Here is a 16,551-nt window from a genome sequence, read left to right as displayed (position 1 = left end):
AATAACCAACCATAAAAAAAAACAAAAAAAATTATTTAAGAGGTTCAGGTAAAAGAGTAATGTTTGTGAACAAAAATATTTCTTGTAATGTAGTATATTAAATAACTGTAAAATCAAAATTAGGGTTTAAGTAAAATGTGTGTATTCGTGATTACTTAAAATAATTGAATGTATTCCTTTAATATAATTTATTTCAGACCTTTTCTACATTCAATATTTTCTGTGGAATGAAAATGATTATTTAAAGATATTTTTATATCAATCATTTTCTCATAAATATTTCATATCTAGATATATATTTATTAAAGTCTTGATTTTGAAATGCTTTCGAAAAATGAAGTTTAATGAAATTTAGAAATAAAGCCAAACGTACAAAATAAATCATTTCATTTATGTTATTTTATTTTTTATTAATTTTGTCATGTATGATAGGATTACTTATTTTATTTATTTATTTATTCATTTCTAGTTTTGGAGTCTTTACCATTTAAATGCATCTTTGCATCCCTTTGAACATTCATTGTTTAAATTGATCTTATTTCTATAACTAATCTTAATTCTAATTCTTTAAGAGTACTTAAAGCTATGGGAAAATGATGTTGTTCTGTCTGCTATGCAATTCTCTGAAGCTGCGGTTAAATTTTGTAACGACACACAGGAATAACAATATTTATTTTCATTATTACTATATTTTTTCTGGTTTTTTATACAAATTAAAAAAAAAAAACATTTTTTTGTAATTATTTTCCCCGGCGTTACTTTACTTTTTTAATGTAATAAAAAATCTTTCAATGAGCAAACAACACATTGCCAAACTTTATATTTACTATTATTTTCAGCTGTCTAATTATCATTAGGTTTATATAGCAATAACGCTATCAAAAGGTGGGTTCAGCCAATCAGAGTGGGGTACCCTTCTGACCAACAGCGCCGAGGTGGCAACTCTCTGAAACTAGTTTACGTTCAGTTTTGGGTACACACATTTAGGATACAGATCAGTCTCCTTACGCCTTCTTGATTAAAACCATACACAGTTCGAGAGATTTTGCACTGCATATTTTAATTTGTTTTAGTGTATTCTATTCTTTATGTTACGTTAAATACATTTTAAGTGTGTTTTAATTTTAGTGGTTTAAATTGAAAAGTGTAGTTTTGTAGGAATGAATAGACATATTTTTACATGACGCTTATTTGATCAATTGTGATTTTTTGTCTATGTATAGTATGTACAAAATTCTTCATAATAAAAGATGTTTTAACTTCGACTTTGAACTTAATATTCCTCTATTTATCAATAATAGCTCGCCCTACACCAGCAGATAACTTGACCAAAAGAAATATCTCTGTTGGTGTATCAAAAAAGAGTTTATATTGGAAGTGATAAACATTTACCAAACTAGTATAAACATTATACCGACTGTGAAAACTCGCGTCTAGAGAGAAATTTCCACTTTGAACGTGTCCACCGGCTGTAAAATAGAGGTTATGTTATGTTTTAATAATTTGTATTGATTAGTATTGACTGGAGTTAATTTGAAATACGGAAATATTTTTATAAACTGTTTTATATTTCATAATTTGTTTCCTGGTGTTGGAAAACTTCTGTTCTTCTTATATTATTTTTTTAAACTAAACTCTTTATTTTTTTTAAAGATTAAATTTTTTTAAAGAAAACTCTATGGAAAACCAATGTGCTGTTTGTAAAAAAGACACTTCCAGCTGTCTGTTTGTAAAACAGACCATTTAGACTTTTCCAGCAAGTCTAAATTAAGAAGTCATGCAAAAAAGTTCCATTCTGGTAAGTTTAATGATAAAATATGTTTAAACAATTTTAACAAGATATATTTTTTTATAATTTTTAGATTTGGTGAATGAAATCCCAATGAAGGTGGTTAAAGTCGCAGCCACCTGTAACAAGTGCTTGAAAACATTTTCACAATATTCAAACCTTAAGAAGCATGTAATAAAATTCCATCCTGGTAAGTTTGGAAATGATATGTGTATAATATACAGTGGTAATATTTCGGGTAATATATAATATAAACAATATTCTTGTAGTGTAAGGTGTAAGTTCTATCTTAAAAACATTTGGAGATAACTTGCAACTCATATTAAAATCAGAAATACTAAAGCAAAAATTCTATTATTCATTTGCATCTATTATCCATATAGCGGGCTTCCATTTCTTTATTTTTCCACCATGTATATTGAAACTTGGTAGGAGGCAAAAATCAAGAGGATTTTCATATTGAAAAAGAAAAACTTAAAATAAATGTCTTACAGCTAATAGAAAAAGTAACAAATAATGATCAATTGGAAGCTTTTAAAAAGATTATAGCCCCTTTGGAACCAACTATGGCAGCGCTACAGGAAAAAAATTAACCCACACTGCCCGCTTCCCACAAAAAGAATATTCCCACACAATAAAATTATAGATAAACAAAAAATGATTTTTTTCAACAAAGGAAAAAAACCAAAAAAAAGCCAACTTAAAATAAACCAAATGCACAAGAGGCAGATGTTACTGCTATGCAACTTTTAAATATATAGATTAATAAAATATATTTTATTCAATGTCATAATAATATAGTTTATAATTATATGTTATAATTAATAAAAACAAAAAGTGTTATTAATTAATTCACAGTTTAATTTATTTTATAACTATGTCGAATAAAATGAACAAAAAATCTTTTTTGTTCCTCAAACAGTACCAAAAAAACCAGGACGTATTAATTTTAAAAAATTTATACGTCCCGGCTTTTCTACAGCCTACATTCCAATTTTGAATTAAGCGCCGTTTCAGAGATGCAATTTGCGCATGCGGGGGCCAGGGATTTAAAGTGGAAATCTCTCTCTAGACGCGAGTGAAAAACGTAGGTCTTCTATGTTGTAATCTATACAGGATGTCCAACTCTATTTACACATGAATTTTTTTCGCCCCTGTATATGATATGAAAAAAAGTTTTAAGATAAAAAGTGTTTGGAAAAACTAATTTTGTTGACAGTATTGGTAAATGTGCAGAATGTCTCAAAAACAAAATTGCATTGTCAAGGAATTTTTTTTTAAATGGAACGCTCTGTATATTTTACCAAATGTTTACTTTTCATTTAATTCTACATAAAAAAATTATAATACACTATAAGTCGAATAGTAAAGTATGAATATTGATAGTAATAAATATAAATTATACAGTCATGGACAAAAGTATGGAAAGATTTTCTTCTCGCCTATATCTTTAATAATTGTTTATCAATAGCGGATTTTATGTATAAACCAACACCACTAAATAAACTTTTCTTATAAAACATAAAAAAATTACCTATTTGTCTAGAAAGACTTCAAAAATGTTAAAATTTACATAAATTAAAAGTGCAAAATTCAATATTTTGTTGAAAAACCCTTTGCCTTAATAACTTTCATACATCTTCTTGGCATTGAATCAACAAGATTCTGACACAACTGGAATATATACTCCCAAAGTTGTTTAATCTGATTTAGGTCCGGCGATTGCGAAGGCCACATATTCAACGCTTTTCTCTAAAAACCAATTTTTTATCAAGGGGAATAAGTGTTTGAAATCATTACCTTGTTGATATCTCCACAAAAGAGGCATATCTTCTTCAGCAGAAGGTAGCATCGGTCCATTTTTACCATCGGACCCGTCCCAGAAATTGAAAAGTATCCCCAGACTATAATACTACCACCCCCATGCTTTACAGTAGGTTTTTGGTATTTAATATCAAATTTTTTTCCTACAGGCCTTCGAACAAATGACCTTGAATAACCAAACCATCTGGGCCAAATACTTTAAATATACTTTCATCACTCCAAAGCACTGTACCCCAGTTTTGAAATGTCCAATTTAAATGCCTTTGAGCAAACTTGTCCTTGCAAGAAGTCTGACAACAAGTCTTGAGAGCAACTCTTCCAAACCACTCAAGTTCACAAAGGCGCCTTCTCACAGCTCTAGCCGTTATATTAGTATTGAAATTTTCGCGAATTTCCGCACAAATTTGGAACGATGACTTTTGCGGGTTAGTGATCGAATACCTTCACTTAAACCCCATTTTTTTGCTATAATGGACTGCTTTACACCTTGTCTTTTTAAATAAAGAACTCTCATTCGCAATTCTTTTGGCAAATACTTATTTTTCCTCAATTTTTAACAAAGTGTTGGATACAATAGTACCACGAAAATACTGTACCAATTATTCTAAATCTTAAAAATGCACATCTGACATTATCTTTTCACACATAATATGTCCAAGTCATATACAAAAAAGGCAGATAAGAAAAAAATGTCTACAGCCCAAAAATAAAAGCATGCGACAAAACTGAAGACCTTAGCAAGAATATTAAATAAATGTATTATATTTTTGTTAAATACAAGGTGTGCTGAAATAGTGATTGAATTAAAAATTTGATATTCAAATTTGTTTTAAAAATTCATTATGCTTACAATTACCAGAGTATCTAATGTGTGTTAAAATGATATCCAATGAGAAACACTTCTGAACTGCATAAGTGGTGTACAGAAAACAAAATGACCCTAAATCTTACCAAATGTAAAATCATAACATTTTCGAGATAAACAAACCAGATTAAATTTTCATATAAACTGAGAGTAAACCTCATAAATGATGTTGGTGTGCTGTTTAATTTTGAATTAGGTTTACTTATTATATGGGTGATATAATTAACCAAGCTTTTAAAATGTTGGACCATTTGGAAATTTCAAGTTTTTAAAAATTTATATTTTTCTCTGGTTAGGCGCCACTTAGACTACTCCGGATTAGTGTGGTAACCTTACTATGAACTTCATATATAAAAAGTCTTGAAAGAGTTTAATTAAGCTATGAGGAGCGATTTAAAATAGTAAATATAGAAAGTTCGGCGCAATAGATTAGCTTTAAACTTTGGTCTCAAAGTAATGATTAATGAAATAAACTGTCCCTCAATGCTTGGGTGTGTTTACTTAATCCTCAAATAAATAGCTCATTCTTATTATGAGTTTTATTTATATTTCAAACAGACACCCAGCAAAGGTCCAGTAATTCATATGTGCACCAAAAAAGAACAAACGCTTTCTGGGGGGCAACACCTCTGCATTTATTAACTAAACAGCCTTTGGACAATTACATAATCTGAATTACAAAAACTAAACTAATAATCCCAAAAAGGGAGGAAACTAATTTTTACATGCATGCACAATATTTAAACTGAAAACGCAATTACTTCCCTCCAAGAAGGGTGGCGCGGACCGACCGTGTTACCGCACCGGTGGGACGTGCGTCACTCGACTCTTTATATTATTTTGCCTAATTCGGCCGTAAACGGTTTTTCAATTCTTGTTTTAGATTATCAGTTGGTCACTATTTTATACTTAAATTGAAAGATGATAGAGTATAGAGTCAACAAATCAAACCTCCAATCAATGTTTACCATTTCTTGATGATGTGCTAGCTAAACATTAACTTAAGTAGTTCCCAGTTTCATGTGGCGAACATAAAAATTACCCAACAGCCCTGGTAAATAGAGTAATTAATAACTTTAGGAATGTGCAGGTTAGGGAGAATAATGAGACCATTTACAGATATTTCAAGTTTCGTTACATAAAATCATTGTAACATATTCAAAGGAATGTACGGGAAAAAGATCAACAATGCAAACTAGCGTTTTGTAATTTTAATACTTCCAATTGTTTGTTTTCCCGACTTAAGGATACAACCCCATTGGAATTAAGGTCAAATTTGGTGTATAAGATTCCAGGTTGTAATTGCTCAAAATGTGATGTGGGAATTACCAAGCAGTATTTAAAAAGCAGACTTTATCAACATGATTATGAGTGTAGGGTAATCAACATTAACAAGAAAGAAAAAACGGCATTAGCAGAACACCATTTTTTAACTGTCCACAATTTTAATTTTCATTTTGGACAATGAACAGCATTTTTTAAAACGTAACATTAGTGCGATGATTCACATTTACTTAAATGACATAATTAATCATAGACAGGATACACAAGGACTGAGTGCACAATATAACTACATTTGAAATAAATACAAAGACAAAGTACATAACAATGATATATGGTAATTTGGAATTTTAAGTAGTTTTTTTTAATTGATAAAGACCCAAATTCTTTAATGTTCCTGGTCTATATTATTTGTATATGTGTAATGGAGTCTCATATTGAAAAGTTTTACGAAAATCTTTAATTTTTTTACATTAGGTCAGTTAATTATTAAAATTCTAAATGTTAATAATTGTGGTCATGTGTGGTTTTTTATGATGATTTTATCATTTATTTTTTAGTGTGTATGTTTTTTAGTATGATCATAGGTTCTTGAGTGTTAAACGTTGTATTGTTTTGTATTTGTTTTTTTTTTTTATACAGGTGTATATATATTTTTTTTCGTTATTTATTTTAATTAAATTAAACTAAAATATGATTGAAAATTACCCTGATGGTAGCCATCTATTTAGTTATTATGTATTTGTTTTCTTTTGTTTTTATAAATAATGTACATAAAGTACGAAATATTTTGAATTTAATTTTTTGTTGGCTTTACTAACTCCATATCCGTAAAATTATTTATTGTTAATGAAACCAACAAAGTAAAAAAAAAAATACTCTTTTAGCTTTGATAAACACGAAAAATAAACAACGTCGGCCAATTAAAAACTGGCGCTTTAATTTGTTGTCCTTAATCGCGCTATTTATATTTTAACCTTAAATTGAAAGTTAACGAAAACTTGTTAAAATCTCAACAAACTTTACAAAACTTTCATGCCCCTGTGCGACGGGAATATACTGTCGAAAATAGAAAGATGATATTATTTAATACATAATATATTATGTAGATATGTCAAAAAAAAATCAATAAATATAATGCTGTGGCAATTTACCAAATTTTATTTTAAACTTTATAATATAAATAATAAATAATAAAGTCAGTGAAAAATGATTCTTTCTCTTATGCTATTTAAAATGATTTTGATTATATTTATTAGAATAAGTAAAAAATATTAAACTTTGCCTATATACATTACCGGAAAGTACAAATAAATTCAATATTCATTTATTTTAAATAGTTGTCTAAAAAATAATAAAAAAGTGGCAATGATAACTTACCAATGTGTCCAACACACTCCTATCCCAGCTAATGTGCTTGGGTCCTGCTCCAGATGATTTCAATTCTTTTGTTGCAATCTGATTAGCAGCTATCTCCTTTGTAGGACTAACGGACTCTTTTACCGGGCTTGAACTCTTTTCGTAAACACTAACTACCTCAGGCGCTATCTTTTTAGGGCTAGAGGTAACACTTTCTTCTTTAGTAAAAGTGCCTTGGCGTTGAAACAAAGCCTTTTTAGGGCTAACGGAATTTATCGCAGGTGGTGATGGAGCCTTTTGCTTTAGAGGCTTTGAAGGGGTGCCTTTTTGAGGCGATGCCGTAGGAGGTTGGGGTGCTGGAGGTTTCCAGGTCTTTTTTGGGGAGGCGGGAGCCTTCTTTTCTGTTGGTCGTGACTAAAAAAAATATCCATGAAAAAATGTCCCTGAAGGTCAATTATGAACTTACTGGATGGCTAAGTTCATCCTCCCATTGGTTAATAGTATCAGCAAGGTCGGCCAGTTTACTAAGGCCTTTTTTTCCTTTAGCGTTTACTTCGCGATTCTCTTTATTCTTATCTTCTTGGATGCTTTGATAAAATTTTGCCTCTGTGCGATGAATTGGAGATGAAATGTCGGCATCCTCACCGCCTAAAAAAAAAATTGGAAACTTTTATATCGTCGTCGAGCTATGAAAACCTCGTAAGCGACAATTATCCTCAAATTGGGCTTATGAGTTATTTAAATCCAAAATCTGCTTTGCTATGTTCTGCGAAAAGCTTGTAAGGAGCTAGCCGCAAGTATTCTTGTGTAGTGTTTTATAAACAATAATACTTTTTATTGTTTTTGTTTTGATCAATATTTCATGGTTTGGATACCATTCTTTCAACAGACTTAGTAAAATAAATCTGTTGTTTATGTGTTTTTAGTATGGTTCAAAAGCAGACATTTATGTGCTTACGAGTTTTTTTTTGTATAGTGATGGACCCAAGTAGTAGAGGATGGAAACTATTAAACTTAGCTACACAGAATTCCGAAGACAATATTAATAACGCAGTTATTGTTGAGACTCGAAATGATAATACTGAGTTTCGGTAATGCCCAGTGTTCTACAAAAATGGCACAATCTTCGGTTCTGCAAGAGAAAAAACAATGATGAAATCATACAGGAGCTGCAGAGAAGTTAATAAATTGACGTCTGACTTTAACCAACTGCAAGTTTCAGCAAAAAGGGAAAGGCGCAAAACACAGGAGTTTGAGGAGGATGCACTTGAGTTGGAGAAACAATTACAAATAACATTAAGAGAGAACCAAGAGGAAGTTGTCACACTTTTTTTGTCACAGAATTTAGGAAAGCTAAATCTTGATAAAGCTGCTCTAAATGGCATCATTCAATATTATAAAGAAAAACAAGCCAAATTTGAAAAATAATTGAAGGACCTCTGAAGTGTGTCGCGTTCAGATTATTTGCATGTCACGTTAATTAAAAACAAATTTATTTGCCAAATACAGTAATAAGTACAAAGCATCAAATTAATTGTATAACGCCATTGCTTGCGTCGTCAGAAAGTCAAGAGAGAGTAGTTGTAGTGGTGCTTTCCGCTTCTACGCCTCGCGCGGCGCTCTCCTCGCGCATAGTGACGTCCTGATGTGGAAGGGATGTGGTATTGCCAAGCGTTTACAAAAGTAACCGTCGACCGGACAACATCATTGGAATTAACAAAAATATGATTAACTCTATGAGGCTACTAGAGGTGGATAGTCATGCATATTCTAATGAATTATGTCATTTGAAATCTCAATTGGATGAGCTCACCTCGATAAAGTTTCTGCACCATTCCCACCCACTGTTCAAGTCATAAACACACTATCACCAAGCCATGCTTCTGAAAGGAAGAACCGGTACAGGAGGATAGTAGTCTTAGGTGATCAAGCTGTGAAAAACCTGGGCAAACAACTGCATAGTTTCCTTGGAGAGAATGTTGCAATAGAAACTGTCACAAACTTACACTGTGTAAATTTTTAATGCATAATATTTTTTTTATGAATTACTTTAATAAATACAGACAGATATATTGTAAGATCTTAAAATTAGCTAAGAGTAATGATTTCAATAATATTTTGAAATCAGCAAGCAATAAGCAAAAGAAAACGTGGAGAATTGTAAATGCCCTACATGGTTCACAAAAGTCAATTAACACTACCTCAGCAACGGATGCGACCAAACTGAATTCCTATTATTGTTCTGTTTCATCACAAATTGTCAAAAATATTCCAGTAACTAATACAAATCCATTATCTCTTCTGCTAGGTGTTTCTGGACAGTCTTTTTATTTTAGTCCAGTAACAGTCGATGAAATCTCTAATATCCTCTCGGAAATTAAAAAGAAAAATGCTTCAGGGTGGGATAACATTTCTATGGGCTATCGGCTTAATTTAAGGGACTTATGTAGGCCTTATTTTTTTGAAAGGAAAATATATTGACTCTCCCTTTAATTTTTATTCTTGAGACTGCTTGCTTAATGTATCTTCCCCAGTGATTACGTAAGATTCAAACATATAAACGTTTCCGACGGCAGGTAAAAACAATCCTGCGGCATAAGGCATTTTATAGCTTGGAGGAATACTTCACAGGGCATTTTTGAACTTAGTTGTGTTTTAATATACACTATGTGATGTATATTGTTTGAGTTTGTAACTGAGATTGTAATGTAAGTACTGTTTAAGCAATAATAATATTAATAAGATTATATTATTAATAAGACATATTTTATATTTTAATTTCTTAGTGGTATATTTGTGTTGTGCTATTCATTTTTTTAATTTTGTTGTTACATTAATATATTTTAGATTAATGATTGATTGTCTCAGTGTGTTGATTGTTTTCAAAAAGGAAAATATATATGTATTTTTTTTACCACAGCTTTGCCTAACAACACCTTGGTTGTTTTAGACGAATAAAGCTTTATTTGATTTGATCAAGCAGAGGGGAGGAACAGGAAGATAATCAACAGAAAAAAAATATAAAAGCAATTCCCAAAGAGTGGCAGTGTAATATAAATAAATTCGAACAATGAAGGGCAAGAAGTATATCGGCATTCAAGAAGACCATTCTGGAAAAAAAGCTACCGTATAGACCAATCAGCAAGAAAAATAGTTCGACCATGTTCCAGCAATAAGTGCAGAAGGATAAAAACAAGGGCTTGTCCAAGTATCCTAGAAACTGATAGAGAACGTTTGTTTGCAAGGTTTTGGAAGGAAATGGACTGGAAGCAGAAGAAAGTGTATATTAGCAGTCTAGTCAGTTTTAAAGGAAATAAGCGAGTCAGGAAACATAATGACAGTTCATCAAGAAGAAAAGGTACATTGCACTACAATCTAAAAGTTGGCTGTTTCCAAACTTTCAAAACTTTATTTCTGTCGACCTTCGGTTTAAAAGAGTGGACAGTCAGAAATTGGGTCTTAAAAAGCAAGGATGGAATATACCAAGATACAAAAGCTAATCAAGAAAATGCATGAAAATAACAGAAGGCGAAATACATTATAAGCTTTTTTACATTATAACCTATTTTTGTCTACTATTAACTAAACCCATGGCTTTATATTTTTTTATATTACAGAAAAAAAACATGTTCGTTGCTAGTAAATGGAAATCAGAAGACAGTTTTTTTGTGTCTCCTGTAAAATCACCAATTCGTCGCTTGCGAGTTTAGATCGTAGATCATCGACGAAATGTAAATCTGTGTACCTCCGGGTTACTCCTATACAATGATCCGAGAGGAATTTTGGAGTTGATATAATATACACTATATGTAAAAGGTAAAGCAACCCTGAAACCCTTAAAAATTCGGGAACATTAAAAATTGCAAAAATTTCAAACCTACCTGCATACAATTTTCCTAGTCTTTTTAGTCTATTTTTTGACTCTTCCCTCAGTCCAGTTTGCTCTTCGCTCGCGTCATTACTCTCATCACTCCGCTCCTCAATTTCCACTTGTAACCTCACATTATCTGCACTGTTTACTTTAATTTCCATGTTAAAGTTATCCCTTTGGATATTTAGGAATTTCGTTTGCTGACCTGGCGATCCTTGAACATCAGATAAGACTCTGGTTATTGAATTTTGTCGAGTAAAGTGGCCTGAAAGTTTCTGTGTTTGTGTGTGTGTTTTTTGTTTTCGGATTTATAGCTTATGCGTTCAAATACTACTGTGAATTAAGTTAATCTACCTTTCAAGATGATAAAATAACTAATAATACCTACAAACAGGCCAACCTAATATAAAGACACATCTAAAAAACCTCATTTATAGCTTAGAATCTAGGGAAGTTGCTTAAAGAGTAAACATTTTCATGTTGTAAACTAAGAGTCCACTTCTTATTGAACAAAATGGCTTTTGATATTTTTTTTGAGTAAGGCTAGAATTAATTTTAAGATATTAATATTGAAAATTCAGTTTTCATTAGCCAATTACAATAGGAATAACAATTATTTTGACTAAAAAGTGGTATGGAACTTATTCATATGAAATATTCATATAGCAAATAGTATAATAAAAGTAAAAAATGTCTTGTAAAATTAACTAACCTTTTATGTATTAAAATCACAGTATTGATTTTGGTTCTATACCTATACAGGTAGGTATTATTTATCTCTATTATACTCTTATTGAATAGACAGGGATTATAATCCCAAGATTTAAAGATTAGGAAATATAGCAGGTACCAACTAATTGTTAAACTATAAAATCTGACATAATAAACTTCTAATAAAGATAGTATTGACCATTTATTACTTTTTGCCTTTTTATGGTATGGTAACTTAATAATATGGTATTAAAACAATAGAACACAAAGAAATCATGTATCAGAGCCAAATAACATTTAAAATACTGCACCTATACCTAGCCACTCCCGTTTAATCATTACAATAGAATTAATAGTGCTTCTGTTATTTTATATAGACAACTGTGAATAACAGAACACTACTAAACATATTACTTTTTTATGATTACTTACCTAAAGGAACAGATTCCACCGTAGAAGATTCTTTGCACCTTAAGTCTGTCTCAGACTTGACTTCTTTTTGAGGTATCTTCTCTAAATCTTTTAGATTCGGCTCTGAAACAGCTATTCTATTGCTTTCTTTAAGTGGGAGTTTTTCTTCAACTGGGAGGCCCTGTAGCAGTCTTTGACGCTCTCTGGCCCTTGCTAGTATATTCTGAAGAGAAAAAAGAATAAATGGAATTAATAATATAAATAGAATAACTAGAAAGTTAAATTTGTTATTACTTATTGTTTTTCAGGGTGAGACTTGTTTGATATACTGAGCTACTATGTTCAATTAATAAAACATTTTAAAGAGATTTTTTACAGTAACTCATGTTACTCCTATAAGTGTAATTATATTACACTGCCTGAAAAATGATTTGCTTACATTGTGAAGATTGTTGTATGAAGAACTTTTCATCGCATCTGTGGATTCTCAGGTATTGTATATTTCGGGTATGCTACCTGCAACTTTGTGAATGTATTTTTATTTGAGTGTATTTTAACAGTTTTCAACTAGAAAAAAGTTAGGAAGAATTAGAATTAATAGAACCCATTTTTATTGTTATCACTGAATGTATGGTGAATCTACAATTTTGTATTAATACCATGAAGTATACTTTACTAACTTACAGTATGCCAACAAAAAAGGCTCTTCTGGTTATTTTTTAGGTCGGAGTTTGTATTGAAAATACTAAGAAAAGCATACAAGTCAACTCCAATCGGAGCTTATTGAATTACTAATATATTTATACTGATTTGTTCATTATATACTTTATACAGCAAACATCATCTAGGCCTTTCTTTACTAACTTAACTAACATTATTGCTATGCAATCTCTATATTTTTGGATATCAATAATACAACATTTTTTTATTAATGCAAAAATTCTTTTTCATAAACCACAGAGATATCTTTTATTTAAAAGACTGTATGCCAACAGAACATTGTTGCCCACATTTGAATAAATTAAGTGTCACATAAAAAAGAATATAATAAAACTAATTTTTTGTCCTGACTTAAAATAAGAAAAAATCTTAAAATGCAATATATTTTTTTTATAGAAAAGGAAAGACAGCTTGTTTATAATAACTATAACAGTAACATTTATGATTTAAAGTACACTAAATTAAAAATATAAATAGACTACTTCAAAAACTTAAGTAAAACATCCAATAAAACAATAAGTATTAACAAACTTTTTAAAAACACCAACTAGAATCTATGATCTAAAAAGTTTTGGTTTTAAATCAATTAACTTTTTTTTTAATTTGGCTTTAGAATGGTTAAAATTGAGTTCTAATTTAAATTCACAAGCATTCAGCAATCTTATTAAATATTTGTTACTCAAGAATAAGTGGGTCTCCTCTCTGTTGCAGAGAAGTTGTCTGTGAGTTGAAAATTGAGGCCTGCATACCAGATAGGAAATATTGTGATATGGTTTATACTCTAGAAACTGACCCTTATTTTTCAATAGAAACATTGAGTACTCATATATGTACAACCCAGCAAGTGCAAGAAGCTGAAGATATCTAAAGCTTCCTCTGCATATGTGTTTTCTGAAGACTGAACATAGTCAGTATAGCCCTATTTTGAGCAACAAATGCTTGGTTTGCATCAGTACTCCTGTCTGAGAAGTATTATACTTGTATTATACTTGTAGAATAGATAGAATAGATAACCTTGAGGTCTTTATTTAAATATTTTGACATTACCTTTCAGAAGTAACATGGTATGTTAACTCTTGCAAACACTAACCAAATGCTCAGTCCAGTCCAGGTTATGATTTATATGGAATTTTAAACACCTAAGAATTTTCTACTTTTTGCCACCTGTATAACTGGATTATTAATTAAAACCTGATCAGGCATCTCTGTGTTTAAATCATTCATCAGTAATTTTAAAATGCCCTAAAGTATTACTTAATATAAATTTATGCATTCCATTTAGTTGTTCCTTAAATTTATCTAAGAATCACTATTCTATTAATAGCACTGTTCTATCATCATGTTCATTGCCCTAAGGGACTGTTATTTGATGGATGAAATTTTCTAGTTTTCATTGTGATTTGTTGGTAGTACTTCATACTAAATTTTAAATGGTATATAGATTTGACCTACTCTACCACCACAAATGGTTTCCATTTAATATCAATTAGAGATTTCAAAATGCCCCTGTTTTGTATATCCTTCCTTCATGCTAATTACAGATTCTGCTCACCAATAATAATGATAATACTCTATGTATTACGTTTGTGGTATATGATTATAGTTCTAGGTTAGTATATTTTTAATAACTAAATCTTTAATGCCAAACTTCCAATGCCTTTATTTTTAAATTTAACATGACATTTCAGTTGGTGTGTACATTACATACATACATACATTAGTGTGTGCATGGTGGTACGCATTATCAAACGTAAACTAACGTAACATTACACTTAATACACACTAAAAGAAATGTCATTTTAAATTTAAAAATGAAGGCTTTGCAAGTTTGAAGATTTAGTTATTACTATGGTACCATTATCTACCACCTTCAGACATATATTTTTATATGTACCAAAACTGTGTTATTTTTAAAATAATTAAACAAATTTAAAAAAAAAAGTTTCCTTGTGATAATGCTTCCTATCTTGCTAGCAATATATAGGAAAATATAGTGCCAGATAGATTCAAGATTATAAGCAGTCCTAGAGTCACATAGCAGGTAATGGTATGGAACAGTAGGGAGCACCAGCTCAAATTTAAGAAAAATAATCTATTGTTTTGCATTATTTTAAATTTGCATTAAATTTTACATGTAAAGTTAAATTGGTAAGTCAAACAGTTCATGAGTCTTAAGTTTTATATAGGAATGGAAAATGAAAACATTGATAATTAGTGGAAGTACATTAGTTAACAAAAATAGAAATGTATTGGTTGCAAATAATAATTTTATCATAATATTATTATAATTATTAATAATTTTACTATATCAGATATTGTTGTATAATCTGGCTCTATTGACAATAAGCAAAAGATGTGTATTAGGTATATGTTGATAATCATTTATTTGCCTACACAATTCTTGTGCATTTCTCAATAATTATGAGATATGCACTAGAACATGATACTCTTACAATTTTAAACATTATTTTGCTATTCATCCTAATGCACATACAGCTGGGGAAAATTTGCATCAGTACCTTCACAACCTCTTGGAATGCAACATGCCCCCATGCTCCTACTCTTACAAATAGATTTTCTATTGTTAAGTGTTTTTCTAGTGTGCCAGAACTTGTGATGTTGTTTTAAATTGTAATATATTTATAGTTTTTTTATTTTAGATTGAGTAAATAAAATTTCGAACTAGATCTGAATTATTTTATATGTTATTGATCGTATGCCAATGGAAGATATACGTCCCCCATTGACCACTGTAAAAACAATGATATACAGAAATATATTCATTTCATAGGGCTGTACATAAGTGTAGCACAGCATTTCACATAGCTGTATGTGAGTAACTTCATCAAAGATATAGAAGTAAAAGCAGAAGTTATATTGGCCTTAGGTAGGTTTCTTTTTTTAATTTAAATATACCAAGGTCAAGTGAGAGACTTTTATCACTTAAAATTAAGAAACAGCTTGTACGATGAAGATGTGGTATGGGGAACGTTGTATGAAGAAATGAAGTCTAACTCCATTTTTCACCCTGTTTTTTCACAAAAATAATGCTAACCAATTGTTTTTTTTTTAAATGTACATTCTTCATTTTGGCCACTTTTTTTAAAAGCTGGTTGACTTAAACTTTATCTAAAGAGGTAATTATTAAAATTTCCATGTACAATGGGTTTTTTCTGTTAGTTGTAGTGCTTACAAATACAGGAGAGAGAGATTAATAATTAAACTGCTAATTTAAGGCAAAAATATTATTAAAGTTGCTATAACATGCACATATGACACAGAACAAAGGCAATAGGCCAGTTTATAAATAGAATAAGGGATAACATTTTAAGTTGGATTCCTTCCATTCATGAGACAAAAGAAAGATACCACAACTTACCTCAGTAAAAGCATCCATTTCAATTAACTGCCTCACTTATAAATTTCACTTAAAAACATTAAAGCATAAACCACAGCAGAAAAAGTCACTTTTTTTAAATGAATTATACTGTTATAATTCAGGGACTTCTTTTAACGATTTTCCAATACAAACAACAAAAATCCAACTGAACTGCAAAACGGTTTACCGAATGCCACATTTAAAAATGACAGTGACATTGACAATGATGACAGATCAGCTTTTTCTTTTTAAGGTTTGTCTCCATATAGGCAAACTTGCGGAATAGCGGAACGACGTAAACATTAAAATCTGAGGTCAAAATCTCGCGATATACAAAAATG

At 30.4% G+C, this 16,551-nt stretch overlaps 1 protein-coding gene and 1 long non-coding RNA gene across 4 annotated transcripts in view; one reads left to right on the top strand and one right to left on the bottom strand.

The window, feature by feature from the left end:
* The window catches only part of LOC126738478 (anillin-like), a 46,439-nt gene extending 30,038 nt beyond the window's left edge, over positions 1–16,401 (bottom strand). Inside the window, exons 1-5 of one of the 3 annotated variants that reach the window (XM_050443841.1) lie at positions 16,211–16,401; positions 12,133–12,334; positions 11,000–11,254; positions 7,585–7,766; positions 7,140–7,532 (exon numbers count right to left, since the gene is read on the bottom strand). In XM_050443841.1, coding sequence (XP_050299798.1) covers positions 7,140–7,532; positions 7,585–7,766; positions 11,000–11,254; positions 12,133–12,334; positions 16,211–16,228 — 1,050 coding nt within the window. In that variant the 5' untranslated portion in view covers positions 16,229–16,401. Of the gene's footprint in view, positions 1–7,139; positions 7,533–7,584; positions 7,767–10,999; positions 11,255–12,132; positions 12,335–12,550; positions 12,599–16,210 lie in introns of those variants that run through there. The other 2 variants (XM_050443840.1, XM_050443842.1) reach the window with 2 other exon arrangements.
* On the top strand, positions 1,535–2,640 carry LOC126738480 (uncharacterized). Its single transcript, XR_007661349.1, has 3 exons — positions 1,535–1,798; positions 1,863–1,979; positions 2,059–2,640. It is a non-coding gene; the product is annotated as an uncharacterized LOC126738480 (long non-coding RNA).
* Positions 16,402–16,551: the final 150 nt, after the last annotated feature.

This window comes from Anthonomus grandis, chromosome 7 (assembly GCF_022605725.1).
Source record: "Anthonomus grandis grandis chromosome 7, icAntGran1.3, whole genome shotgun sequence".
Lineage (NCBI taxonomy): Eukaryota > Metazoa > Arthropoda > Insecta > Coleoptera > Curculionidae > Anthonomus > Anthonomus grandis.
The sequence above is the reverse complement of the archived record's forward strand: the minus strand, read 5'-3'. Positions and strand labels throughout refer to the sequence as shown.